This window comes from Glarea lozoyensis (assembly GCF_000409485.1).
Source record: "Glarea lozoyensis ATCC 20868 chromosome Unknown GLAREA4, whole genome shotgun sequence".
Lineage (NCBI taxonomy): Eukaryota > Fungi > Ascomycota > Leotiomycetes > Helotiales > Helotiaceae > Glarea > Glarea lozoyensis.
Genome location: NW_007360999.1, coordinates 1,131,069 through 1,158,797, shown reverse-complemented (window position 1 = coordinate 1,158,797; position 27,729 = coordinate 1,131,069). Strand labels below are relative to the sequence as shown.

General features: G+C 46.6%; 8 protein-coding genes across 8 annotated transcripts; 3 read left to right on the top strand and 5 right to left on the bottom strand.

The window, feature by feature from the left end:
- Positions 1–208: 208 nt before the first annotated feature.
- On the bottom strand, positions 209–3,328 carry GLAREA_09738 (RNA-binding, RBD; the record flags this gene model as incomplete). Its single annotated transcript, XM_008086334.1, has 1 exon — positions 209–3,328. The coding sequence occupies one exon, from the start codon at positions 3,326–3,328 to the stop codon at positions 209–211; it is 3,120 nt and encodes a 1,039-aa protein (XP_008084525.1).
- A 248-nt stretch (positions 3,329–3,576) lies between these two features.
- Positions 3,577–4,685, top strand: GLAREA_09737 (Ribosomal protein L22; the record flags this gene model as incomplete). Its single annotated transcript, XM_008086333.1, has 3 exons — positions 3,577–3,616; positions 3,671–4,495; positions 4,546–4,685. 3 exons carry the CDS (start codon positions 3,577–3,579, stop codon positions 4,683–4,685), a joined length of 1,005 nt encoding a protein of 334 aa, XP_008084524.1.
- Positions 4,686–5,085: 400 nt separating this feature from the next.
- Positions 5,086–9,181, bottom strand: GLAREA_09736 (uncharacterized protein; the record flags this gene model as incomplete). Its single annotated transcript, XM_008086332.1, has 2 exons — positions 5,086–6,103; positions 6,153–9,181. 2 exons carry the CDS (start codon positions 9,179–9,181, stop codon positions 5,086–5,088), a joined length of 4,047 nt encoding a protein of 1,348 aa, XP_008084523.1.
- Positions 9,182–9,792: 611 nt separating this feature from the next.
- GLAREA_09735 (uncharacterized protein) lies at positions 9,793–11,249 on the top strand (the record flags this gene model as incomplete). Its single annotated transcript, XM_008086331.1, has 2 exons — positions 9,793–10,026; positions 10,083–11,249. 2 exons carry the CDS (start codon positions 9,793–9,795, stop codon positions 11,247–11,249), a joined length of 1,401 nt encoding a protein of 466 aa, XP_008084522.1.
- An 803-nt stretch (positions 11,250–12,052) lies between these two features.
- On the bottom strand, positions 12,053–12,727 carry GLAREA_09734 (uncharacterized protein; the record flags this gene model as incomplete). Its single annotated transcript, XM_008086330.1, has 2 exons — positions 12,053–12,673; positions 12,719–12,727. 2 exons carry the CDS (start codon positions 12,725–12,727, stop codon positions 12,053–12,055), a joined length of 630 nt encoding a protein of 209 aa, XP_008084521.1.
- A 1,279-nt stretch (positions 12,728–14,006) lies between these two features.
- Positions 14,007–15,365, bottom strand: GLAREA_09733 (uncharacterized protein; the record flags this gene model as incomplete). The annotated part of the gene is made up of 3 exons (XM_008086329.1): positions 14,007–14,714; positions 14,766–15,066; positions 15,160–15,365. 3 exons carry the CDS (start codon positions 15,363–15,365, stop codon positions 14,007–14,009), a joined length of 1,215 nt encoding a protein of 404 aa, XP_008084520.1.
- An 870-nt stretch (positions 15,366–16,235) lies between these two features.
- GLAREA_09732 (alpha/beta-Hydrolase) lies at positions 16,236–17,634 on the top strand (the record flags this gene model as incomplete). The annotated part of the gene is made up of 3 exons (XM_008086328.1): positions 16,236–16,583; positions 16,636–17,041; positions 17,138–17,634. 3 exons carry the CDS (start codon positions 16,236–16,238, stop codon positions 17,632–17,634), a joined length of 1,251 nt encoding a protein of 416 aa, XP_008084519.1.
- Positions 17,635–19,811: 2,177 nt separating this feature from the next.
- On the bottom strand, positions 19,812–22,613 carry GLAREA_09731 (uncharacterized protein; the record flags this gene model as incomplete). Its single annotated transcript, XM_008086327.1, has 1 exon — positions 19,812–22,613. The coding sequence occupies one exon, from the start codon at positions 22,611–22,613 to the stop codon at positions 19,812–19,814; it is 2,802 nt and encodes a 933-aa protein (XP_008084518.1).
- Positions 22,614–27,729: the final 5,116 nt, after the last annotated feature.

Sequence of the window (27,729 nt, the reverse complement as noted above, 5' to 3'; positions counted from 1 at the left end):
GGGCTGTTGGTAGGTACTACCCAAAAGTCACGGAGCAAGCAAACAAACATAAACTACAGACTCACCTCGACAATTTTGGGTCTGCGCTCCCCTTCACCTCGATTCGATGCGTTATATTGCGATGCTAATACAATTGTAAATTGGGTTCGTAAAGTTACAGGCGGACCTCAAATCCGCAGAAGAGGTACCACTCACTATTGGTACATCATTAATCCTTCTTGGTATTCTCAAACAGAGCTCTGAAGTCCGCATTGCTCTTCGTGCCTTTCCCGTTGTTCCCATTATTGACATCCTGAGCCTGTTCCGAGGCCGCAGGCCTTTGTGAGGCAGCATATCCCAACCCTCGTTTCATTCCTAATCCACCTCTACCTCCAGCACCAGGTCTCCGAATTGGTGCCGCTGGTTGCATAAATGTAGCTGGAGCCTTTTTGGCTTCCTTACCAATTAGAATTTTGTCAATTTTCTTCTCACCTCTTTCCGCAAAAAGATCTTTCAAGCCTCCAGTGCGAAGCTTCTTTCCAGGAACAATCTCATGGCCCTCCAGCGCTAAGGCAGCCTTTCCAGCAGAGGCAACTTCAACATACTCGATTATGGCACCTTGATGATCGGGCCGCAGGACCACTTTTACTAAAGCGCCGTAGGGCTCCACAACAGCCCGTACTCTAGCATCATTCACGGTATCGGGAATGTTCATTAGAGTGATAGTTCGATTGCTGTTGTCTGCAGGCGCCGGAGCATGCTGAGCATGAGTGTTTGCAAGCCCATCATGTCTGGGTGACACAGACATGACAGAATCCCCGTCCGCATCTGGAGCTGGCGACATCGATTGACCCTTGTTGGTCGCTGTTGGTTTGTAATTTTTGCCTAGAGACACCTCAACTGTAAGCACTCGAGATTTGACTTTAGTCTTATCTAGCACAAGAGCCGCAGTTGCATCCCCCTTTTTCTCAAATGATATGAATCCGGCCCCCTTGCTCTCTCCATTTGGCTTCTTTAGCAAGCGAACTTTGTCAACAGTTCCATATTTGCCAAATATCTCTTTGAGATCTCGCTCATTGAGAGAAAAGTCAATACCAGTTACATGAACTTCACGCTCCTCGGCCATAGCACCTTCTCTTTCCTTCTTAGCACCCGGGTCCGAATACTTGGCAACTAATTTGTACTGGCCAGCAACTTGTTCGCCATCCAATCGAGTCGCAGCAGCTGCCGCTTCTCGTGTACGGAAGGTGACGTAAACAAACCTGCGAGTAGTATTATATTTAAGACTCGGCCAGCGAATACTGAAGATTTCTCCACAATCTTTGAAAAGCTTGCGGAAAAAAGCGTCATCAGCAGTAGGAGGGAAGTTGCAAACATATAGCGTCTGCCCAGTAGCTGGCTGGACCCTTATCTGTCTATCAACAAAATACTTCATATCTCGCAGGAGAGCGGATTGAACGTCGAGTGGACTTCGAAATTCAATCACCGCCGTTGCTGATCCCTTATCAGGCTCCGGTTTGATGGCCAAGCTATTAATGTGGCCATACTCCTTAAAGTACTGCCTCACTTTGGTTTGTGTAGCCTCTACTGGTAGGTTGGTGACCATAACAGTAGTATTTTCACGATCTCTCTTGAGGTTCTGCTCTTTGCTGACTTCACTTTCAGCAGCTGTAAATTCATTCTTCGTTCTCTTCGATGCGTTCTCATCCACATCATCCAGATCAGTTTCTCGTTTCCGTTTCGAGGCACTAGAAGGCGCGTCTGGAGTTGAACTCTCGTTCATGACTTCGGCTTGAGGTTGGTGTGCATACATTGCACTGGCTTGCGCCGCTTCTTTGGCTCGTCTCTTCGTGACACTTTTGGAAACCTTGTACACGAGGTTCATAGCTTTCAAAAGCACTTCCACCTGCTCGTAATTCTGGCAATGACGAAGGTACATTTCCAAAATCTTCTCCGGCCAATCTAGCCCCTGTCTATAAACAGCCTTTTCCAGAACCTCCGTGGCACGTGAAGAGTGCGAAGGCGACTCTCGAACGGCCATCTCCCAGAAATAGTAGTGCTGCCAGAACTCGTAGCTATCGCCGCGCCTTTTGACCAGATTCTGCCACATAATACGAGCATCTTGAATCGATCCCTTCTGGGTCTTGTACTCGATAAATACTCTTTCTATTCGATACAAAGGGTCGCCATTCCATTCTGAGCGCCCGTACTTTCGTTGACCTTGTGAATCGATTGTCTTCAGAGCTGCTGGTAAGCCCTTGTCTGCAGCATTGAGATCCTCGTCCGTAGCGTCCACGGATAAGGCTTTTCGCTTTAAGAAAGTAGCCCAGGTAACATAGAATTCTACCATCGCTTCCATATTGTCTCGGGTGAGATTGTCCTTCGCAGTCGCGTCAGTTTTGATCTGTTCCATCTCGGCAAGCGAAAAATTATGCGCTTCAGCGTCCAGTATATATCGTGACCACAACCCTCCAGAAAACGGGCAATGTGCAGTTGCTCGTTGCAACACCGAAAGAGCCGAGGGTAGGTTATTCTCACTTATATTGAGTTCGGTAGTCGACAGAAATGTGATGTAATCTTCCCACATCTCTGGATCAACTCCCATCGTTGTCGAACATAAGGCTCGTTCAAAAAGAGCAACGCAGAGCATTGGAGGACTTTGTAGCGATCCTTTCTTCGATTTTCGGCTACACTGAGCCCTCTCCCAATTAAGGTACTCCTTCCAAATGGTAATCTCTTCAACACTATCGTTGCTTCCCCTTGCACCATTTAGCTTCAACTCATACATCTCGCGACTACTGTATAAATCCTTCGCTGGTTGCGCCAACTTCGTGAGGTCCATCATAGTAGATTCCCATGATTCCTCATCATAAGTGGTAATGAAAGATGAAAACATTTCGCTGGTCTCGTCCCAAGTAGCGTGCGGTATTTGTAATCTTTCTAGAAAATGCGACTTGATGGTCTCAAAGCTCTCTGGGTTCGGTGATTTCGAATGTTCCTCCAACTCGATGCCCATCCACCGATTCCAAATTATGTGACTATCATTCAGCCTGTATTTCGTTGCTTCCGCGCCCTGTGACCATAACATGATTGCCTCTAATAGAGTGAACACTTCCTTCCCAACTTCCTGCTCCTCCTCGGACCATCCTGTGTCACCATTTTGACAATTGCTGTACAGCGACCAGTACCATTCACAGTATGCCAGCCATAGCTTATTTGAGAAAGGTTCTGCAGCGATCGCGCGCTTGTATATTTCCAGAACTTCGACGCGTTGTTCTAGATCGTTGGCCCTGCGACTGGCTTCGTCAATTAGCCCAAGCCATGACTCTTCTCCGACGGGATCTGCCATTTCGTTGTGATGAGTGATTTCGAAACTCGAATATCAAAGCACAAGATGTCGAGATAGATCGAACATGGTCATCAAATAATCCAATATCAACATGTTGGAACCCAGAAACCGGCGCCTCGCGACGATTGCTAGCCTTGTTTCTGCTGGTTTTCACCGCTTTCCCATGTCACGTGATATCAAAATATCGTTGATCTCGGTATCGCGTTCGTCGACCGTTAATGTGAAGCAGCCCAACCACGTCGCCAACAATGAGCCTAAATTTACCAATACGGCGAGCGGCTTGCTCAGGTATTTTAGCTATTCTTCTAGTTTTGTCTTACGTTGCTAATTGATTTGCTACAGCCCCACAAACATGCCACCCTCCTCGTCAGCTCGTCATCCATCGATTATCGCCCTTCTCACAGCGTCGTACATTCATCGGACGATGGTTTCGCGACAAAGATGACGAAAAAGCGGTACCTAAAGCCACAAATCCCAAAGAACGCCTCGCCGCATCATTTCTGAAAGAGAAACCCTCGAAACCGAAGATGAATTTTGGGGGGCTTTCCAAATCCTCCATCCTTGAGGACGAGAGCGTTGTTGGAAAACCAGACGAGAAATCTAGCGGGAAGCCCGTGGATTACGAAAAGGATATTATGAAAGTCCTCCCCAGGAACCCGGAATCTATGAAAGCCGCTCTGAATCCTAACCCAGAAGCGCGAATCCGCTGGCAGCAGAAGATGGCTATTCGAGAAGTCAGGAAGAGAGGAAGGTTGACGAAGAGACAAATTCTTAAGCGCACGGAACGAGAGCTGTCATCGAAGTCTCATTCCATCAAGACCTCCGTGAAGAAATTGGTGCCACTCGCGAAGCAGATTACGGGAAAGACTGTCGCGGATGCGATTATTCAGATGCGATTCTCCGTGAAGAAGGCAGCGAAGGACGTAAAGGAGCACCTTGAGCACGCGAAGAACGAGGCGATTGTCAAGAGGGGCATGTCTTTGGGGGTGCCCGATGGTGATCATTTCTCACCATTACATATCCAGACCAAGGACAAGAAGACTGTGAGGGTGAACGACCCAACTACGTTGTTCATTGAACAGGCGTGGGTCGGGAGAAGTGCTTACGGAAGGTCTCTTGATTACCGGGCGAGGGGAAGGGTTAACGTCATGAAAAATCCTACTACAAGTAAGTTATAGCTGATAATTGCTTCTGCACGCGAAACTAACTTTTGGCAGCTTTGACAGTTGTGTTGAAGGAGGAAAAGACCCGGATGAGAGAACACGAGGAGAGGCAACAGAAGATTCGAAACAGGAAGACTTGGGTTCAATTGCCTAATAGACCAATCACGGCTCAGAGGCAGTACTATTCGTGGTAGAAATTTAGTGTATTATAGATGGATGGGACTGTATTTTACCTGTATGCCAAATGATAATCATTACTGGTCTTGAGGATTGATCTTGGTACAATGTTCTCTCTTGGACTCTTCTCCATGCGACATCAGCCGACTGATATCAAGTGTCAGTGACGAGTCAAAACCCAAAGATTTATGTGTTGCAATTCAGGTTTGGGCCTGTTTGGTCATAGACTTGCGGGGGTTTCACGTACTAATTCCAAGAAGAACAAAGACTCGCTTGAAATTTGAAAAGTACGATTTGGTATCTATTGGTATGCAACTAACTCCTGTATCCTTTCCTTATGCCAAATATTGTACCGCAACACCTGATCCAATGCCAAAGTCCAAACTCCAAGCTGTTGCTTCTTTAACGACAAAATCCCTAATCAAACCTTCCTGATCCAAGCAAACCGCCCACCGCCTTTCTCCGGCCTTGAGCACCCTTCAATCTCTTCTGTTCCCTCCTTTTCTCAGTCTTGACCACATTAGCCTTCCTTTCATTTTCCCTCGCAAAGAAATTGACACCACTGTTCTTGCCCCCGCCCCTCTTCACGCCGTCACTGGATCCACCAGCCATACGCTCCATGCCCACAGTCGAAGTGGTTGAAGCAACACTGCTGTTGGTGGTTGCTTTTCTAAGCAAAGCAGGGGCTTTGAAAGTAGCTGCCGCGTTAGAAGCAGAAAACGCCAGGCGGGCGTTAGCCGACAGTGTGCTAGATGATTGGCGTTTAAGAGAGATGCGATCGATGACTGGTACTTTGTTTCTTCGGAGAGCGAAAGGGTCTCGACTCCGATTTTCCTTTCCCTCCTTTGTCGGCTCTCCGTCAATTTCGAGCTCGTCCTCTGAGTCGGAGCCAAGATCGACGGTTTGGCCGAGGGCGTTGGGCTCTTCAATAAGACTAGATAACGATTCCCGAACCTCCAAGAGATTTGTCGGCCTCTTAGCAAGTTTGGTGCGACGTAGGTGTGCTGGAGCTCTATTAGACGCATCCAAGACACTTCCTAGCTGTCTCGGTGGAGGTGGTCCCATTTCTGTCGGTTGAGTATTGGGTACCACTGGCTGCGATTGCTCATCTTGAGTCTGAGATTGCGAGTCGGTAGTCTCAGCCTCAGCATACTCATCCAAGAAGTCCATATCGTCGTCACTGCGTTGATCTTCGATCGCACGAAGGAAAGCTTGTCTCTTTGGGTTTTCAGCGATTTTACCTATTCGCTCGTCAGATAGTAGGGCTTTTCGCATTTTAGCAAACTCTGCTCGTTTCCTTCGTTTCCTTGCCTCTCCTCCGTCGTCAGAATCCGAAAGATCATAATCTGCTCCTCTTTTACGGCGAAGCATGCCATTAGTGATATCTTTGTAAAGCTTCTCAACTGCTTTCTCATCGCTTGCTCTTTCACGATCACTAGAGCAAAATTAGCTGTGGTCTCCTGGCAACATTGAGCAGTACTTACGCGAAGAAGGCAGCAAGTTTGCGTTCGTCAATATCCTTTCCACCTTCATCGTCAATCATCTCCTTCACCAGCTCGTCTTCCTCCCCTCCGCTTTCATCGTCACTGGCACCACCCAAACCAGCGTACTCATCCTCTGATTCATCGGCCTGCTCGTGGACCATGTCCTTGGCTTTACTGTTTTTCTTGTCAAATTCCTCGGCAGCAGTCTTCTTCCGCTTTTTGGAAGCTTTACGCATTACGTCAAAGGCAGTAGCTATGTCGAAATCATCTCCAGAATTCTGATGTATGTCGAGATCCGCAGCTTCCTCGTCATCAGAGAATGAAGCTACCCGATTTCTGGGGCGGAGTTTGCCTTTCTTTTTAGCGACTGGCGTTTCCACGGTGGACTCTGGGACCGCATCTGGCCCTAAAAGTACCGTGTCAACTGTTGATGGGGGCATGTCAACAAATCTTCGTACAGGAGTTGTTTGTTGAAAGCCAACATCTTGTGTGGGGTCTGGAAATTGTGACATTTGGCTATCCTGGACCAGGCTATCAAATCCGTGGATCTGTGACGGTGTAAAGTCAAGCTCAATTCTTTCGGGAATAGAATCGAACTGCTGAGAATTTGGAATGCTATCAGGCTCATCATCCATAGCCACGTCCTGTTCTTGAGTATCTGCTTCCATAGTCGGCACAAAATCTGGTAGTGATGGTGCTGGCATCCTCCTTAGAAAATCAAGGCCGCCCGCTTGAGTCTCTTCACCAGACTGGCTGTCATCCATAGTGCCTGCGAATATTTGTGTCAGACCGAGACCAGCAGGACCAGCAACAGTGACGCCAGGTATGAATGTTTTGGTCGCAGATCGCAGCACCGAGTTAGGTGCACCCGGCGACTCCCATTGCGCCTGTATAGGAGATTGTGTTTGCGGTACGGATTGGATAGTAGTTTGACGGTCATGTTCACTATCTTCGTCATCAGAAATCACTGCTTTTCTAGTTCGTCGCTGGATGGGTTTAACAGGTTGCTCGAGATCTTCGTCGTCGTCGGGGTCTCGTGAGTCTGTCGCGGCTCCAGGAATAGACAAGTCAGCTTCCTCTTCTTCTTGACCGTCGCTCTCATCAGCCTCGTCGTCAAACATTGGGTTGGTATGAGGTGCGCTTTCATCTTCCGCTTCCTCATCATCTTGCTCTTCTTCACCACTTGCATCATTGTCTTCATCCTCAGATCCCTCATTCTCCTCATCTGAGCTTGCCATTGAGAGTTCAGCTGTAACCACTTTTTCTTCCTCCCAATCCTCGTCGTCACTGCTTTCTCCTAATGGATCAGCCTCGCCGTTAGCCTTCCTTTCTTTTTTCGCCGCCTCTCTTTCTCGCTTCATGATCTCTTCGCCTTCTCGCCTGGCTTTAGCGATCATATCCTCCACATCGGCTAGGTTTCTCTCTCGTTCTTCAAGTGTCTCAATGATGATACCTTTCTCTCTCAACGCTTGCAGTCTTTCCTCTCTTTCACGCAAAGCTTGCTGCCTTGCTCTTTGCTGCAAGGACATTTGCAGTTCGCTTGTTGTGATCGATGGCTTCTTGTTCTTGCCAGTCGCTTTTCTAGGAGGGGATTTGACGAGAGCCAACATGCGCAGAGCATGCATAGAGTGTGACTCCTTGGACTGCTTCACCGGAATTCGATTGAATATAGAATCAATCTTCCTTCTTTGCCGGTTGGGTGATTTGGTAGCGACAATTTCTAGGTCGCTGTCGGAGTCATCTAAACTCACAGCCCGTGCTTGGAAATTATGGGCTTGGATTCGTATAGGACGCTGAGTCAATCCTGAAAGCTTCTTCGATATCTCCGGTTGGGGAACTTGCTCCTCAATTGCTCGCCCTTTACTTTTGTCCAATCGACGTAGGGGAGAAGAGTGCATTGCAACAGCATCCTCAAGAGAAGGTAACTTTTCTTCGTCATTTGCATTTGTCACGTTCACGGGATTGGTTGCTTCCAACGCTTCTGTTAACTTTACAGAGTTTCCAGGCGATGCGGGCGACGTTGGTGGTGTTTCCTTCATTTCGGTATCCGAGAGATGTGCAGGAGAGCTGGAACTGGTAGGTAGAATAGAATCATGGGTTTCCTTCTTGACGGTAAAGTTGAACTTCGCTAGAAAATCCGATTTTGCGTATTTCTTCTTAGTGATAGCATTGTAAGCTAATTGCTGGTTTCGGCTCATTCGTTGCGTTTCCCGACGAATCTCCTCCTGTGCCTTTTTGCTTGCTTTACGTGTCGGCTGCGTAAAGCGCCGTTCAGCAGTATCGCTAATATCATCGTCGTCCTCCTCCATATCTCTGTTTTGCTTCTTCCTCTCCGCCATTCTAGTTGCTTTCTGCTTTTCCTGCTCTGCCTCACGAGCTAAGCGTTGTTCACGTTGTTTTTGAACGAGAGCCAAAAATCGTGCATTATGAGGGGCTGGCAGATCTGCGTCAGAGTCCTCATCTGCAGAATTTCTCGTAAGGTGATCCGCGGATGGCGAGACGAACAAGCCCGGGGACGGTGTTTGTTTTGCTGGGCTCGATTTTGGCGTTTCGGTACGGCCAGTACGGAGTTTCCTCTTCCTTGAAATCACTGGACCATCACTTTCGTCATTGATATCTGCAGTCTCTTTTTCTGCCCCAAGTTCCAAGGTGTTTTGAGGCGATGAGTCTGGGCTCCCTCCACGCCTTCGTAAAGCTTCCGTAAAAACATCTTCGTCGGAGCTATCCCCGTTGACTTGCATTCGCGATGCTAATCTACCCTTTGGGCGCACAATCTCGTCCTCCTCATCATCTGTTTGGGTGTCACCACCAACAGAACCGGCTCTGGGTTGAGGAGAATTCGCTTTAGAAGGGGAAGGTTTAGAGAGGATCGCCGTGACTCTCTCGCGTGCCAAATCGGATACACTCTCATCATCTGAATCTTTATCGAGAGACGCGAGAAGGGCCTTGACTTTTGATCTTGGGGTCAATTGACCTGGAGATGATGCGGGGGATTGGATTGCCGGTGACGACTCTCGTGGAGAAGACATGGTTGTAGTGAAAGGAATTGAAGCAAGAATTGCTACTGTACTAAAGAATGAATGACATATGGATGTGAAAAGTAATTGAAATACTCAATTCATGTTCGTTCGTTCGATGTTTAAGAAAGCTAGGTACCTTGAGTACAAATGTCGGGGAGGTTGGATCCAAAGCTTTGATAAATGACGCGACAAGCTATATCGAGCGCGTCGTTCGCGACGGGACGCGATTACTAAAGCCACGCCGCCCCGCTTTCTAAAAGCACTTCCCGAATCTCCGTGCCCCAACTTCGTCGTATCAGCAGCTTCGCGAAGACGGGTCCCACCAACACCAACTCGAGGAGTTACGTGTTGAATTACGTGGTGGATCACGATGCCATCCACGATTGTTACTCTATTGCGTCGGCGTTGTCTTTTTCCATCTTTTGCGATCCAGTTGTAAATTCAAAGTTGGGATCGGGTTTCTTTCTCATATTGGTCATCTTTTTAAGCAGGTTGCAAGCGCCCGGGCTCACCTGCTACCTCACATACGAGCAGATCAAGATTCTATGTAGAGGCTGTCACGATATTGAATCACTGAACGAAGAGCTTTCACATTTGTTTGCGGCAGTAAAATGTTCAAGATGGATTTCACACGTATCCGACACCTTCATATCAACAATGTCAGAACCCTGCGGAACAATCCTCTCGCTGAGATATCCGGTTCACTCGGAGATCTTGGGACTCTGTTACCTCTCATGATTGCCTTAGCGGTTGGGAATTCTATATCACTTTCAAGTACACTTGTCTTTTCAGGGCTTTGGAATATATTGACTGGGGTTTGTTTTGGGATACCTTTGCCTGTTCAACCTATGAAGGTACTTTTGGCGACAATCCTGTAATGATCACACCAAGCACGCTAACACTTTGCTAGGCTATTGCTGCTGTGGCCATATCTAGGAGATTCACAATCGAGGAAACTGTTTCGGCGGGTTTCGTCACCGCTGGTGTTGTTTTCATTTTTAGTGCTACGGGCCTTCTAAGATGGTTCACTCGCGCCATTCCAACACCAGTCGTCAAAGGCATACAAGTTGGCGCAGGCCTTAGTCTTGTGCTATCGGCGGGATCTGGTCTATTATCACATTTAGATTGGGACACACCTAATTGGAGAGATAACCTGACCTGGGCGATTTTTGCATTTCTCGCTCTTCTCTCGACACAGAGATTTCCCCAGATACCATATGCCCTTATCATATTTGTCCTGGGGCTTGTTATATCGTTTTTCTTGACTGGAATGGACGATTTACCGACATTTCGCATATGGCGCCCAGCAGTATATGTTCCTTTGTGGCGAGATTTTCAACTAGGTGGTTTTGACGCTGGCTTTGGCCAAATCCCACTCACGACACTTAACTCTGTGATAGCCGTCTCATATCTCTCAGCCGATCTTCTTCCTCACATACCAACTCCAGGAGTCACTTCTATTGGGTTCAGTGTAGCTCTCATGAATCTGATTGGGGGCTGGTTCGGTGCAATGCCTGTATGTCACGGCTCGGGTGGTCTAGCTGCCCAGTATCGATTTGGTGCTCGCAGTGGAGCGAGTGTCATTATTCTTGGAATATTCAAGATGGTACTTGGATTCACACTTGGTGAATCGCTTGTAGACCTCTTGAAAATGTACCCCAAGGCTCTATTAGGCGTTATGGTGCTAGCTGCAGGGCTGGAGCTTGCGAAGGTCGGCGAAAGTCTCAATCATGGCGCTCGTGATCTTTGGGAAGTTTCAGAGTCATCAAGTACTCATGGAACGTTTTCGGCACAAGATGGCCCAAAACACCATCGGATACTATCAGATGAAGAACGAATGGAGAGATGGACGGTGATGTTCATGACAGTTGGGGGACTTTTAGCGTTCAGAAACGATGGTATCGGTTTCATAGCTGGTATGATGTGCCACTTTGCCTACCGGTTTGACGCTACATCCTTGAGCTGGCTCAGTCCTCTAAGGAGGAGGCGAAACCAGCAGGAAGATCGCGCAGGTGATAGAATTTCGTCTGTAGACGAAGAAGAACAACAGCGGTTGTTGAACAACACCAATGTATAATCATCATCGTCGCATAAACTATTTGACAAATCATTCAATTATGTTACGCACCAGTCCCCTGTCGCCGTAGAGTTGGTCCGTAGCAACTCAAGCTCAAAATTTACCTGTTGCAGTCTGCAATTTGACAGAGCCGAGGAAGATTCATCCCTCTGTCAGGACTCGTGATGGAACGTTCTGAGTCCTCACCTCCTATCACGAGAGCAATTACTTATAGCACCCTATAGTTTCAATGAAGAAGCTCTCATTGATCAGAGCATCCATAAATCTTTACTAGGAGTAATACTAAGTACGTAAATGAATATGATGGTCTGCATTTAGCACCGTTCTCATCCTATCTTATTTCATACAGATATCCCAAGCAGGTCATGACTCATGAGACATGAGACATGAGGCATGAGAGTTGCATCTTAATGTAGCGAGTGGTTGGTATCATACGAGGGTCGTCTGGCAAGCGTATTTACGCTCGATTTGTATTAAATAGTGTGGTAGTCGACCGAAAAGGCTGCGAATCGCCTGTGATGAAGCTTTAATATCTTAGATGCTGCTTATAAATCTCCTCCAGGAGAATATCAAGAGCAGATTTTGGTTTTTGCACTCACAGAGTGTTTAAGCATTTCATAGTCTGAATCTCATGATAATATTACAGCCATATATCCAAAGTCCCCACCTATTATACCATATCCCAAAACCGCCTACCAAGTTCAAGGGGAAAGTCCGACATTTGTGTCTGTAGATCTCAGCGTACTCCCAAAATACACAGCTCTAAAACATGAAACAAAGTTAAGCTTCCACTTTCGACATCCTCAGCGTTTGAAACAGCTGACAACACACATGTAGATAGCGACAAGAGTTGCAGGAAGTCCAACCCCAATTCCACAACCGAGAGCAATCTTGTCAGCCCGAGTCAAAGGCCCCTCAGCAGAAGGAGAAGGAGAAGCTTGAGGACCACTTGTCGTCGCGCCCGGGGTTCCAGTCACCTTCGAACCACCACTACTCGTCGTTGCAGTCTCAGAATCAGCAACACTAGTCTGATCAGGCTCAGCAGTATTAATCTGATCAGCACCATGCGCACAAGTCCCGGCCTTACAACCCGTCCCATTAACCGCTACACAACCATCCCTACAAACCGTAGTCGACGAAGATGTCTGACAGCACGTCCCACTGCAACATCCAAGTCCCGTATCGCACACACTATCGTCCTTACAGCAATCGTGTTTATCAGTCAAGTCGTAGCATAGGACTTGAGAATCGGAAATGGTTGCATAGCCCACGCCGTTGCAACTCTTCCAGTTGGGTCCGCTGAGGTGGATGCAGCATTGGTCGTTGTCGCCGAAGTAGTCGATGTTGTTGCAGTGGGTTTGCCAGGCTTGGGTTGTCCAGTTGGCGGCGCGAGCGGCGAGATCTTTGGAAGAGAGTGTCTTACTCTGGATCCTGTTAGTCGGGGTTCAGTGATAGGTGATCAGACTGACTAAAAGCATTTTGTTTATTCTTGGAAGGGGCTCGGTATATGCCGGTTGAGATATTGCCAATAGCAGGAGTGCCGAAATCCAAGTCATCATAGTGGCTAACCTTAGAATTGCTAGAATGATATATAGAAGAAGTTACAGAGAATGTCAATGATCCTACTACCTTTGATCGCCATTTTATGTTCCTTTTACAGCTGGCATGATTCTCAAGTCACAGCACCATGTCTTTCATCCAATACTTAGAACATAAGTCCTAATACTCTTATCTGGCGGGATGGGCCGCTCACAATATGAACTCCTAAGAAAATCTCATGATCTGGTTGTTTTAATGTCAGCTGTACGCCACACATTGGTTTTTTGAGGCGTTGATTTATGCCAGATCCAATAGCCCGCGAGCGGCTGAGACATTGTCAATGCAACACCACTGTAAGATATTTATATCTGAAAAGACTTCAAGGAGAGTGATGTGGAGGTTGTTTTGGGGATCTTATAGCTCGTTTCGCAGTCGCCTTTTTCAGCCGACTATAGCCCATCGTTGGCTGGCGGGACTCTTTCTCGCCTCTCAAATGGGCATCGCGATGAGTGGGTTCAAAGAGGATTGAGGTGCTAGAAGCAGAGCAGAGATGCGTTGCGGAGTGGTTCCGGAATGAGGAAATGTACTATAATAGTACTTGAACATGACATTTCTATCAGAAGAAATCTAATGAGCAGTATCAGCACGAGAACAACATTCAGCAGAATTCAAATTTCTTCACACCCAACTACTCACTTCAAACAGAATTTAATCGCGCCACAGCGTTGTATCAGTTGCTGAGTTTGGTAATGGAAGGCACTAGTCGATCGTAATCGGTTTTCGGGAAGTTTCTCCTGCTGATCAAACTCTGAGAGATTGTTGCGTAGTTTCCAGAACCCCAGAGATAGTCAAGTAGGATTATTCAATGGAGAGAGTGGTGTATCAAAAGCAATATTTGACTTCTCCACGTTAAGATTCAATGGTGTTAGCGCTCGAATGTGTGATCACTCACCTCAAGATCGGACTCGAGCAGTCAAGACCCTTTCCCCTTCTGAGAGTCCAATTACACTTACAGCTTACCTCATTCAACTCAATATCCCCTATCAGCCGCACTGGGGTTCAAGCTCACGGATATTGTTCTGAAAATTTGGATGCGACATACTTTGAGTTTGGTGAGTAGCAGTTCAAATGGACAGATCGTTGGATAGTGTCGTGATGCATTGCATATCGTATTCCATGCTATCTTTCAAATTCATAATTTTCATCGCGTCTGATGCATCATTCTATCACGTCTTTGGCGCCTGGGATCGCTCTCCAACACCAACCACACCAGCTTCGAGCCTTGCCTTCGACTTCCCTAACCAAGAACTTGCCTTGCTGTTTCTCATCGGCCCATTCTGGCACACAAGCACCCACTTTGACCATTCGCACGAGTTTCTTCTTGACAACACCTCCTATTCCCTCAATCTCATGTCTGGCATAGCCCGGACCCAGGTGTCCGCTAGAGATGCTTCCATTCGAGCTTGATGGACTCGAAGAAGGTGTTCCGGATCTGCTGAGATGTTCACTTTCTCTAGCATCTTCTGCGTCGCAATCAATTTCAGACTCGACCTCTCTAGCTGCAACGCATTCTGGACCACGACCGCATGGAACTCCCCGGTCGCCTTCACCAATGCCAACTCCCAATCCGCCAAGGGATGGAAGATATCTCGTTCGCCATTTCCAGATACCTTCATATTCGGTATCTGTAGTTCGAAGGCTGCGGCCGCAAGGTTGACAAAGCCAGACCGCTTCCGTAGCACACTTACAAACAGCGCGTTTGACGGTTTCTGCATTTACATGTGGAGCTGAATCTTCTGGTCGATTATAGGCTTGAGCGATTGTACGACTGACGAGGGAGGAGAGAGGAACCCGAGAACATGCCATGCAAATTCTTCGGTGGCGGTTCCGAAGGAGGATTTTGGCAGGAGCTTTGATAGTGCAATTCTGTAATCTTCGTTAGCTATGTGGTTCTGATATTAAGTCCGGAATGCTTACTCTACAAACAACTCTTCCGCATCTTCGACAACCGCCAACCATGTCTCGTGCACAATCACCGACCTTGCCGTTTCGACTGCTGGTGTCCCTTCCCACATCTACGAAGTAGTAATCTGCCGCCCTCGCACGATATCGAAAGGTATGCTCAGGGTCTAGTTCGACATCCTCATTCTCGCAATGCAATGTCGAATTCAACAACTGCTTTCTGTATTGTAACAGGTTTGCACGAATCTGGCGACAAGTACTTGATAGCGCGTCAAGACTGTTGAGATCGAGATGCGATGCTATTGAAATGACAATACTGTATATGGTTTATCAGTGATCACTCGCGAGCTCACATGCAAGAGAATGGTTATTGCTAATATTTTCCATTTAGTATCGAGTTTTGACATACGGATAGCATCCCAATGCCTCTGCAATAGGAGTTCTGCATGGCCTTTCCATCACATCGGGCTTGATAGTCTCCGGCTGGATGTCCGCCACATTCTCAACGCCATATCGGCCTCTTATTCCATTATGTCCATGTATACCCCAATCGAGTCTTGATCTGATATCTTCTGGAGGTTCGCTCTCCTTGTCCAAGTCAACAAAGACAACCATTGTGCTTCGTTATCGTTCTGCAGTCGTTGGTTCGACGAGTATGCAAGACTTGGTATCAACGGATACACTACTGGCACCAAAAACACGTAGTAAAGAAGAAGATGAACAGCGGGCTGCTAAAGGAGCGCCCATTGAAGCTGCGGTGGCAGCAAGCGAGATATAAGAGAAGACGGCAGTAATTATTGGGTTGATGCAGGTTCTTTGTTAGACCGAACAGCCATCTTGTATGAGGGATATGTGACAGTCGTCAAGTCTACGGACTCTAAGCGGACTGAGTCGAGAGGAACTGATGGCAGCGAGTTGAATGGCGCGGCGCCACGTGAAAGAACGCGGAGTGTTGACGACTTTCGTTCAAGCAGCCCCACAAAAGAGGGGTGGCCTTTCTGATTCGTTTTTGCCTTAGTTATTTATGGGCCCGTGCTTGGCTAACCTTAAGGGAATATACATCACTCCCCCTTAAAGAAGAATTTTAACTTTTATTTGGCTTGGGCATAATTTCTCGTTCTTCCTTCTGCTGATACGAAGGGCATTGAAGTTCACGCTTCGAACCGTGGCGGCATCTGTGCAGCCACAATTGATTGTTGCTCACTTGAGAAGGCACAGCAACTGTTCCTCGGTACCTAGCTTACCTAAATCTTACGGAGTTCTTGTCAGCTCAAGTATAAAGTATCTTGCTAAACCCCGAGGACTTTGTGCCCTTACTCGATATTTGCGAATTGCCTAGTGATCTTTAATTTGTAAAGCTTCACAGGGGTTGGTCCAATACAAGCACCACTCCTTCAAACTACCTACCAACCAACAGCTCGGCAATATTACATCCCCAATTTCAGCGGATTCATTTTGGTCTCATTGTTTACCACATTACACAAGATGACCACCCCGAAACCTTTCAAGATCGCTGTTGACGACTCGCTCCTTGCTTTCGTCAACCAGCGTGTTGCTACTGGACGAATACCTGAAGGTTACAACTTTCCACCGGGAAAAGAATGGACTTACGGTGTTCCTTCTCAGGAGATGTCACGGCTGAAGGAGTATTGGACGCATAAGTATGATTGGAGGGCTGTTGAAGCACGAATTAACTCTTATCTCAAAATGTTTACTATTCCAATTGAACACAACGGAGAATCATTCTCCATGCACTTCGTACACCATCGTTCCGAGAAAGAAGGCGCAGTCCCAATGCTATTCCAGCACGGATGGCCAGGAAGCTTTCTAGAAGTCAGTTAAATCTCTCATTCGCGAACAACAAAGAACACCGCTAATGGAGCAGGTCGAGCCAATTATTGACTCACTGGTAAATCCCTCAGATCCATCCCACCAAGCATATCATATCATTGCTCCGTCACTGCCAGGCTTCGGATTCTCCTCTTCGTCAAAATCCCCGGACTTCACCTTGATAGACATAGCCGCAATCAACAATAAGATTATGCTAGCACTTGGTTACACCAAGTATATTGTCCAAGGCGGAGACTGGGGCTCTATGGTATCAAGATTCGCAGCGGTTGGACACTCCGATAATGTTCTAGCATGTCATGTTAATATGATTGTTGCTACACCGCCTGTGTGGTACACACAGCCGATTTCATTCGTGAGATTTGTGGTTTGGGCTATTATGAATGCGAAGAAGCCGGGAAGCATGCTAGCGAAAATGCTGTGGTGGAGAAAGGACGAAAATGGTAAGCAAAAGAGACCTTGACAACATTGAAATTCCACTACAGTTCTAGAACTCATCTGCTCGTGTGGTTTTCTGTTCGTAACTGACCTTGTCACAGGATATCTTGAAATTCAAGGAACAAAGCCCCAAACACTCACCTATGCCCTCGCAGACTCGCCATTAGGACAACTAGCCTGGATCCGAGACAAAATGCAACCACTCATTAGCAACGATTATCGATGGCAAGACGAAGATGTAATCACCTGGGCAATGATGTACATTATCCCTGGTTCTACCGGTTCATCTGCGATCTACACCAATGGCAAGGGCAAGAAAGCGAAAATCTTCCAGCAAGTACTCCTAGACAAACCACTGCCCGCGAAGCAAGACTTCGGTGCCTCTGTGTTCCCAGACGATGTCTTCAACGTACCTTATTTCTGGGCCTCAGCGTGCGTCTCAAAGAATATTGTGTTTTGGAAGGAACACGCTGTAGGCGGTCATTTCGCTTCCACCGAGAAGCCGGTTGAGCTTGTAGAAGATATTCGCGAGTTCACGAAGAATATTAGGAAGGAAAATATGACCGCATTGAAGCAGAGCGGGAAGTTGAAGCTGTAATGCTTGGCTTGGCTTGAAAAAGATTGTAGAAGTATATTCAGGTTGTGTTGTAGATGTTCGAACGATATTGTCATTGTTTCTTTTGGCGCTGTCTTCAGATGATAGACGGCAGCATATGCAATTGGAAAAAAGTTGGCAATACAATCAAGGTTTTGCTGGTCGGATGTTTGCTCTCAAAACGCGCTACATGGTTTTACACGGCGAATGAATTCGAACAATTCTCAAAACGGGCGCTGAATTCCCAGATCCGCTTTTACAGAGGAAGGTCCGAGTACACGCACTCCTTCCAAACCCATCACTATCACTATCCCCAGCTCCTATTGCGACACAAATCCTAGCCTTCCGCAGAATGTCGTCGTAACTTTGACAAAGGCAGTATTGTTAAAACTCTTGTTGCACATCGCATTCTACGCGCCCATCAAGAACAAAATCATAAAACAAATCCACCTTCTCCATCGAACGTCAGAGTCACAATGTGACTTGCAATCTCAATCCTCCCTGATCCTGAACCCTGCTCCCTCGTATCCAGCGGGAAAGCTTCTAGAATCCTTCTTTCGCTTACCTCCTGAAACATGCGGTGCAAACCTCACATTCGCTTTCATACGAATTGGATATGGATATGAGTGATGAAAAGCTTTTGTTGCATGTCGAATTTTAGACGCCTTTGTGAATGGAATGGGGATGAAACGTACACAGATGTTGTGAAGTTGGAATTTGTGTTGTTGTGGAATGTGGTAAGGGGTGAAGGAGGAGGTCATTGCGGATTGTGTAACTTGTGATTAGCCCCTGTTGGGGGCGGGATAATGGGATGGGGAACACGAGGATTTGATAATGAGCATAAGTTTTTGGGTTTGATGAGTTTTGTTGCATTTCGATATTTAGGCGCTGGTTCTTTTTGTGATCTTTATTGGTTGTGAGCAAGTGGATTGAAGAAGGGTTATTAGCATATATGGGACATCGAGAGAGTTGTGGTGATGATGATTGGAGAAGTACTCACTCAAAATTCATCGCCAGTAGGTTATCGTTTTGATATGAATTTCTATATTACTTTGGAGCAGATACTAATCGATCATAAATTGACTATTCAGACGTGAGTTAGAAAACCTTTGCTTATTTCACAATATGTACACTCTGCCCACCAATATCAATAACATCCACGTAACCTCATCTCATCCCACATACCCAAAGGAGCCCGAAGCTTCAATCCCATATCGCTATATCTTTTTTGTTGCACATCGACATTTACGCGCTCTCTTCATCAGGAGTCAAAAGAGTTTCAACAGGTCGCATCAGACAGTAGTAAAAGGATTTGCGGGATCCAAGCTATCAACCGTGCTTCGATACCAGATTTTGAAGTTGTAAATCTGACCCCTGTCACTATCAAAACTGGTGAGAGGGAAAAGGAGAAAATTCTCTTTGTTGCACATCGCAATTTACGCGCTCATTTCTCTGCTCTATTTTGCGTGTTTCAGTGGCTCGAATTGAGGAGGAGGTTTGCTGCAGGAATGATTCGGATATCAGCTGGCTCTTCCATGATGGATCCAAAGGAATTTCGCTACCCCTTGTTTGCAATCACACGAGGACTTCAGCCGGGTGGAGACGAAATTCGGGATGAAAACTTGAAAAGCCACTTCGAGTTTGACAACAATAGATGGGATGTACTTCGTGCATCTTTCGCCCGGGTATATTATCAATCAATAGGGCAACCTCGCGGCATGAAAGAGATGTTGGAGGACTTGGTGACTTTGGAGGTTGGATTGAGGCTCGATCACATGATTGCCCATGCAACTAATATAAGCGGGCAACCGGAGACCTCCCGGTCCCGTCCCGACCCGAGGTCTATTCGGGAGCGGGACGTTCCATTTTCAAACGCTACGTGGATGCAAACAACATGAAATCGAATTTGAAAACCCCTCCTCACTCTCACTAATACACTCTCACTAATAATCGCATGGAATCATGTATACTGCACATTTACTGTAGCTCAAAACCGGACAAGGCTGACATGATCCTTCGCACTGTTTTTATTCCTGTCTCCGTCACGCTTTTACACTCTAGCATCTAGATCTCGAGGACAAGCTCAACTACGACATATCAATGGCATCTCCTCGGGCTTAAGATTCCAATAAAATAGGAAGCACATAATCTCATTCAATCATCAACGTTCTTATCTTACACTACACGATCTGTACCTGTCTCCAAGGGACCACTCTTGGACTTCCTACCAAGCCGAAATCTTGTCGCTTCGTCAACGAGTACGTCGAAGGACTGGTCACTCTCAGCCTGTTCAGCAAACTGCCAGCAACTTCAATTTCCAACTTGTTCTCCCCTGCCTTCACCCAGGCACCGATGTCATGTGTCCACGTCAATTGGTCTACCGCCGGTAGCTGGACGCCGTTCACCTTGATTCTGAAAGAGCCGAGAAATTGAGACATCTCAAGACTAGCACCGAAGCCTGATGAGTTTGATGCTTGAGTTGGGTAGGTGGTTGGCAAGTTGAATGTGGTAGAGTAGGTGCCAATCCCTGACACATCCAGGAGGCCTGGCAATGCAGTCCATGGCTGAAGAGGGGCAGTGATGTCAAGCTTGTGGCGGAGGATTGTTGTGGTGGTGTTTGTTGGACCCGGTGTGAAATCCTCGACGTCGAGTGTCCAGCTGGATAGATCGATGGGAGAAGGCGAGGCATCGACTGTGGTTGTCGAAGTCTTACCGTTGCTGAAAACGGTACTGTAGCTTCCACTAACGTTGCTACGAATCGCCATCTTTTGTTGAGAGTCTACAACAACTGTACCAGTACTGCTAACCGCGTGAACGGCTTTGAAGTCCATTGGTACTATTGTCATCAGCATAGACTGGCCTGGCCTCAACTTCACGCGGAAAGAGATACGGCTGGCGCTGACTTCTGTATAAACTGGCAGAACTTTACTGGTTCCTGTCCAGGCATCGAGGACATATGGAACGGCTTGAGAGCTTCCGCGGAAGACTGATACGTCTTGATCGACAGCCTCGGTGGCAGAGTTGGTGACGAAGAGGTAGTGATCAAGTCGACCATCGACTCGATGAATATGGATCAGGGAAGAGTCGGAGTGTTGTACTTCAGTTGGAACACCAAGTTTGGCGACTCCGTCGGCCATTGAAGCTCTGTCGGGGACATTAACGACATTTGGCAGCGCAAGCATCTGCTTGAATGTCGAGGCTACCTGCGAACTCTGGTTGAATTCGCTATATCCGTATGCTCTCACAGTAGACCAATCGCCAACGACTAGAACAGGGAGGCCAGCTTGGGCATACGAGAGCATCCGTTGCGCAGTGTCAAGTGTGACGACAGGAATTTGACTGCTGAAAGCATCTCCCTCGAAAGCTAGCAAGCCAAAGTTTGGCCCTTCAGGTGCAAGTCGCTTATTCGAGACCTTTGCAATTGGCAGTTGAAGCAAGCTTGGGGCAAGAAAGTTCATGCTCCAGCCTGCTCTCGTTCCAGCAGCGCTGAAATACGAAGCTCCAAATCCGGAAGCGATGTACCCCTTTTGACGGAAGAACCCAACATCATGTTTTGGTACACCACGACGCATTAGGAATTGGACTCTACCCATGTACGCCGAAATGTCTGGAGCGTGTCTCCATGCGGGCTGACGAGGTCCCCAAGACTCAGCATATCCAATGTTACCAGCGCTACCGTATGGGGTAAATGCTGCAAAACCAGGCCATGCAGCCGATGGAGCCTCGAGGTAAGAGAACCCATGGAGAACTTGCTGATTCACGCCAGCTGCGAAAATCGGGTTGAGGGTCCGTAAGACTCTTTCCCAAGTAGTCGTGTAGGCACTTGTCGCGAATGCTGCCGCTTCATTAGAGATGATGTTGTGCTGACCCATATTACTTCCACCAGCCAGGGATCTGTAATCATCGAGGTTCTTAAATCCCAGAGACTCTCCTTCGGCGATATCCAAGGCAGCGGAAGCACCCATGGCATCTGTTGATAGTCCATAGGGCTGAACTCGAAGCTGCATCCCATGCGAGTGACACCATTCCTTGACGGGAACAACGTGGTTCTCAATGTATAAAGCACCAAGGACATCCCAGAAGTCGTTAAGGATGCCACGGGTGACTTCGGCATCAGTGAAAGCGATCGTGAACTTCTCCTTCTCTCTGACTATAGTAGGTGCGTATTTCATAATGTCGTATCCCATGCGGTTTCTGAATTCGGTTGGATATGCGGCAGTCCAGTAGGTTGTAGCTTCGAACTCTAGGGAGTCCTCAAACAGCGAACCAAAACCGTGGAATCTAGTGGTGAGAATCTTTTCGTCCCAGAACTTGGTCAAAATATCGGCACCTGCTTTTGAGAAATGATCAATGACATAGGCGAGAGGGCTCGTATGTGGTCCGGCTTCCGGCATCTGGCCAGTACCTCGAGTGCGGAATGGCATGATGACCCAATTACCTCTATCAGGTGCTGTCCAACTAAGCTTTCCATCGGTTACCTTGCTGGTGAGATCAATCATAGTGTTGGAGTCGAGAAGCATGGTCCTGGCGGTAGGACTGCTGGCATTGTTGATCCGCCATGCTTGGACAGCGATGAGTTTCTCTTTAGTCACACCCGGCTCTGGCTCAACGTATGAGTGAGGTAGCTCGCCAGAAAATTGAAAGTTGGTGGTAGCATTCACATAAGCTCGTCCATGAACCAACTCCTGAGCGGCAGCTTCATCATCTGGAGTGATGGTGGGAAGTGCTGCTGGCCATGATGGCCCAGCAGCAATATCGGTCCGGAGGCCTCTTTGCTTTGCTCTTGTTAAAGAGGCATATACTGCGTCGATCCAAGGAGTGGTTGCCCATCCATGACCTGCAGGGTCTAAGAGATTCGCATTTGTGCTGTGGTGGACGTCTTCTATTTCAACGCCACCGAACCCGGCATCCGCAATCTGATCGATTTCAGCCTGGACTTCGGCGATTTCAACTAAGCCATGTGGCCACCACCAGCGAAACATGGGACGAGCATCTGTGGGTGGGCTGATGAGGCTGGAAAAAATCCCCGCCGCCGAGTTAACTAGGGGGAATGCTACTGAGTACGCCTTTGTATCGGTTAGCGAAAGTAACTAAAGAGTATCGGAGGAACTTGCCATCTTGATTGGGTAGAAAATACTCAGAAGGAAGTCGTTTCCTGGTAGGAACAACCATTTTCTCAACTCTGGATCTTAGGTTCTTTATACCTCTCCTATACACCCTCATCTCGTACACTTTGAACGAGCATTGGTACTATTGAAGCACGAAAGTGCTCCATAACTGCAGTCTCAAGACAGGCAATCGCTGACTTCTGCACCGAAAAACTGGCCCTAGAACTGACTACTAGTACACTCAAGCAAAGCTAGGCTCATTTAAAGTCGTGGGCTCCTGGCAAAAAGCTGACATTTTCGGGCGCTATTGACTACACGTGTCTTTGCCCCTGACCAAGTGAGCAATGTACCTGTACGTCGGTGAGATAGCTCGCATTCATCAAGGGCGGTGATGAGCGGGGTAAAGGTACCTCGTATACTACTCCGGATATAAGACATCATTTATTGCATGTCGACATAGGAATAGAAGTCGAGGAGCGAATCACAGATAGTCCCAATTGTGTGCCTGTGCGGCACAGACTTGGTCTAGCGACTTACTTGGCAAGTCTCCCCGGAGTCCCCAGACGAACTTGACATCCATTATCCTGGAGAAAGGCGGGGTTACACAGAACTGAGGCTTGTGATTTGGATGCTCGGTCTCGCAATCAAATTTCTCCGAATACCTCCTACCCTTTTACGCAGCCTAGAATGGCCTTGCCAAGCAGCGGCACGGTTTAATATAGAGCGAGACTTAGGAGTATGACATACCCCATGGGGAAGAAGTCTTCCTTAGCAAGAGCTGAGGATTTGGCCAGAATGTATTTGGAAATAGAGACGCTATACTTCAAAGGTTTTGGTTGTCTTGAGAAGTGCGGAAATCATGAACTTTCCAAGATGTCAGGACTCGTTCAGAGTTGACAGTCACAAAGATCTTGTATCGCGAGCATTTAGAAGATACCTTCTAATTGGGAAACTACCCTCTGAGAAGCTGAAAGCTCCATATCCCTCAATTGACTAATGCAAGGCACACATCACCTAATGCATTGTTTTAGATTGAGGCGCCTTGCCACGGTCATCCATAAAATGGGTATGAACTCGCCTAAGCAATTTTTGAATTCCAAGACGACGCTAGCAATTTCGTAGAATTGGCCACTTCCCAGTTCTATGAGAAAAAGACACTAGTGAAGCTGATCAAGCGAGCTCAAACATATTTTATTGATCTTGCAAATAATTGTATAGCTAGAGCACAAAGATTCAACGTAAGTTACCTACCCAAAGACTCCGAGTATCACGAAAATCGCATTTGTATGCCACTCCCAATGCTTTTTTGACGGTCAAAAGAGCAGTTAATGTAGTACTCTCACTTCAAAAATTTGCTATGATCAAATGGATGAAAACCGAGGCCTCAAGCATGAGACCTATTGTCACCGCCACCCAAAGGTGCAGCCAAACCACACCACCAAGATTCAATAGTCACACCTGGAGTAAGGAAACACCTTGATATACCACCCCAAGACTCTTGTTGGTCTCTTGACTCTTGACTCTTGACTAACTTAGGAATCTTGCGTGAAAATCTTTGCTGTCAACTTGTCAGCTGTCCCATCCATTGGGATTTGTCACCCCTGCAACCATGACAACAATTGCGTAAGAACTTCAATGGTACCGCTTCAACACTCTTGGAATGGTTCTATAATGGACGAGATGAATATTTTGTTGCATCTCGCATATTAGACGCTCGAAATAAACCAAATCATAGGATCCGCTGAGATATATGTGGCGAAAGTCGCACGTCTAGAACTTCTCGCTTGTAAGCTGTCAGAATAGTTGTTACCCCTGCCTCTCCAAGTACTCACCGACGAGCCCTTAGATTGACTATCCCACCCTTCGAAATATCACTTATGAAAAAGGATAGTTTGTTGCATTTCGCAATTTAGGCGCTGCGAATTTTGGCTATGGTTCAGTTTCAGCCATTTCAATCAGGAATGTGCGAGTTGAGATATCATCTGTGCTTCAAAGCCGACTTTCATCACAGGTTCCATGCTCTGCATTTGAACATAAGCACAGCTAAAGATATCCAGAAATATTCGGTTTGTTGCACCTCGCAATTTACGCGCTTTCAATTGCACAATGAAAATCAAGTTTCAAGTCAAAGAATTGGGCTTTGTACGATCACAATCCCTTCCTTCCATCCCATGGCTTATACACCGTTTCCCATACATATGATCCTGAAACCCATCCCCATCACGAAAAACCAAACTCTCTTCCAATTACCTGCACACAGAAACTTTTGTTGCACTTCGCAAAATACGCGCCCTTATTTCGGCATCTCAAAAGTGGCCAAAGGGGATTCCAAAGATGGGAAAAGGTAAGGTGGAACTTCAAAAAATGCCTGAGCATCTCCATCCTCTCACCAAAATACCACTTTGTTGATACGAATCTGTAACAGAGGTCTGTGCTACGAATGGTGATGGGAATGCATGGAAGAATATGAAACGGGGTGAAAGGGGTGCGCGCCGTCGAAACGAAACATTTAAGCGAGAGCCGACGTTGCATTCAGGGGGGAGGGGCCGATCGCGCGCTTTTTGGTGAGTTGCTCAGGGGTATTGTGACAACAGAAGTCTTTCAGCTCAGTGTTTCAGTGTGATGTTGACGACAAAAAATTTACCTGGAGAATTCTAGCAAGCATTTTGGTCCAGACATCTATTTGTTCCTTTGCGACCAACCTGGGCTGAGATGCTTTCAAACCCATGAACCTTTGACTGCGATAACCTTAATCAAGAGAGTGAAGTATACTTAACAAAGATTTTGCCTTTTTATCAGCAGGTCAGGTTTTGTAGGAATCTGGCAGCAGATCCTTGCATGTTGGTCATTTTTGAACCCAGGTCGAGACCTACTTTGGCTTGAATTGCACGAATTGCTTGAATCTTTTTCGGACTCGAATTTCGAAGATGCTATTTTGAGCAACTCAGCTTCTTATACATCTGATTCCCGAGTGAGCATGCAACGGTCTTCACTCACAGTAGATGCAAAGGTCTCTGAACACTTTTTGGATTTTTCTATGTGTGATATGATCACATTACGAGGTCAAACATAGTAGAGAATGGTTGATCAACAAAAGATGCACAGGTGAAGAAAACCTCCTGGTATTGTGCTCTTGAACCTAACTAGCAATTCTCCTACTATAATCGAATCCGCGAACTCCAGCAGAGACGCAAGAATGAGAAGTTTCCAAATTATCCAAAAGATGCTCCAATAATCTTTTCTCTCTACTTATCACGGCATATTACACAAATCACCAAAAATCCAATACAATTTCCACTTGAATTTCTGGTGGTGGCTGTTGCCCGAAGTGGAGCTTAACCTCCAGCCTTTTGTGTTTCCTATATCCGCACTACTTCATAAGGCCGGCTCGCAACCAGAACTAATGTATGTAAATCCTCCGGAGATAAGCTGGTTCTGCGATAATCTACTCGCCTTATTAGTCAAAGTTGGTATTAGCCTCAAATACCCAGGACCGAAGCACACGATATTCCCAGGAGTAAGTAGGAAAAGAACAGCAATGGAGTAGCGCAAAGTGGGCGATCTGAGACTATAAACCCCCTCTCGACATTCGAAATATCGAGGTTATTTACACAACTCGTCGATTATAGCAAACTTGTTCATGTGAGCAATATCTGTATTATGCTTAATTCGAATAGAGAAATTCATGACGTAGTCAGACAACTTCTATCAGTTTCACATACCTGCACACAGATTCGGAAGTTTTCGCGGCATAGGAGGTATCATTTCAATTTGTTGTTGCGCTGTTTCGGAGATCGAAGAATTACATCTTCTCTAAAAAAAAATTTGTTCGGGTATTTTCTGCCATGACTTGAATTCTCACAGGGAATCTCGAGAACCTTCATGCATACCCAATCAGAAGACACCTCAGATAGGTATCTAGGCAGGAAATGAAGTTAAATTCCGTGTTTGTCTCTTCATCCTCGAGCGACAAATGGCCCGAGTCCCTGGAATTAACTCACCACTCTTTTGGCATGAGTAGTAAATCAAACTGATAGGTGTTAAGTGCTACCACAGATCGACTGTGCAATATTATATAACTGAGCAAGTAATTGAGTTTGCCTCTGCAAGTTTTGTGATTCAAGTAGACTTCATCTAGATTCATCTATACTGTGCCAGGTCAAGTCGGTTGTAACCCAGATATTATTTCGATTTCGTTCTTTGTCGGAAGGTAAGAAGACAACAAAAATATGCAAGCAAGATGTTCTGATATGTGACTAGTTTTATGCACGAGCCAAGGATAGCGAAATTTCCTGGAAATTGAAAGACGACGACAGCTACCAGAGATGTGACTGTCCTATGGTGTGGCAATACAGACCACTCACAGAATATTCGGTAACTTTCAAGAGTCCTTGAATCCCTAGGTCTTCTGAAATCAAGTTAGATAAAGGGGTTGTGACTCATGCAAGGCCGAGAATTCTTCTTGGTCGGTTACATTCAACTGACACCGCAGTCACATATTGTGTTTTGATGGTCTAGAGACTAGAGACTTTACAGATGACATGCAACACGTCCATGAACGATGATGCAATATTCTTTCTTGTGAGTATTGAAATTATTCGACTTTGACTTGCAACTATAGACGGTTGCCTCTTTGAAACTGAGAATGGCATGAGTAACTTGACGCATGATTCTCTGCTTTCTCGTTTTGCCTGTCTGTATCCGCTCTATTCTCTTCGACTTTTAAGTCGCTCTCGATCTAGGTTTGATGTCATCACTCTTCTGTAGTGCCACAAGTATGCCTAAGAGTAGTTCCATACACCTTCTCCCTACGTCTTCTTAATCGTGTGACTTCTCAACACTCTACTGCGTTGGCTCTCGGCTGCGAATAGTTTGTTTTCACGTACCGTGGTTCCCAAGATCAATATCATCTGGTGAGATGGACTTGATAAATTTAGTCCAGTTCGCACAAAAATGATAAATGAGACATCACGTGGTGTTTCATACCGCT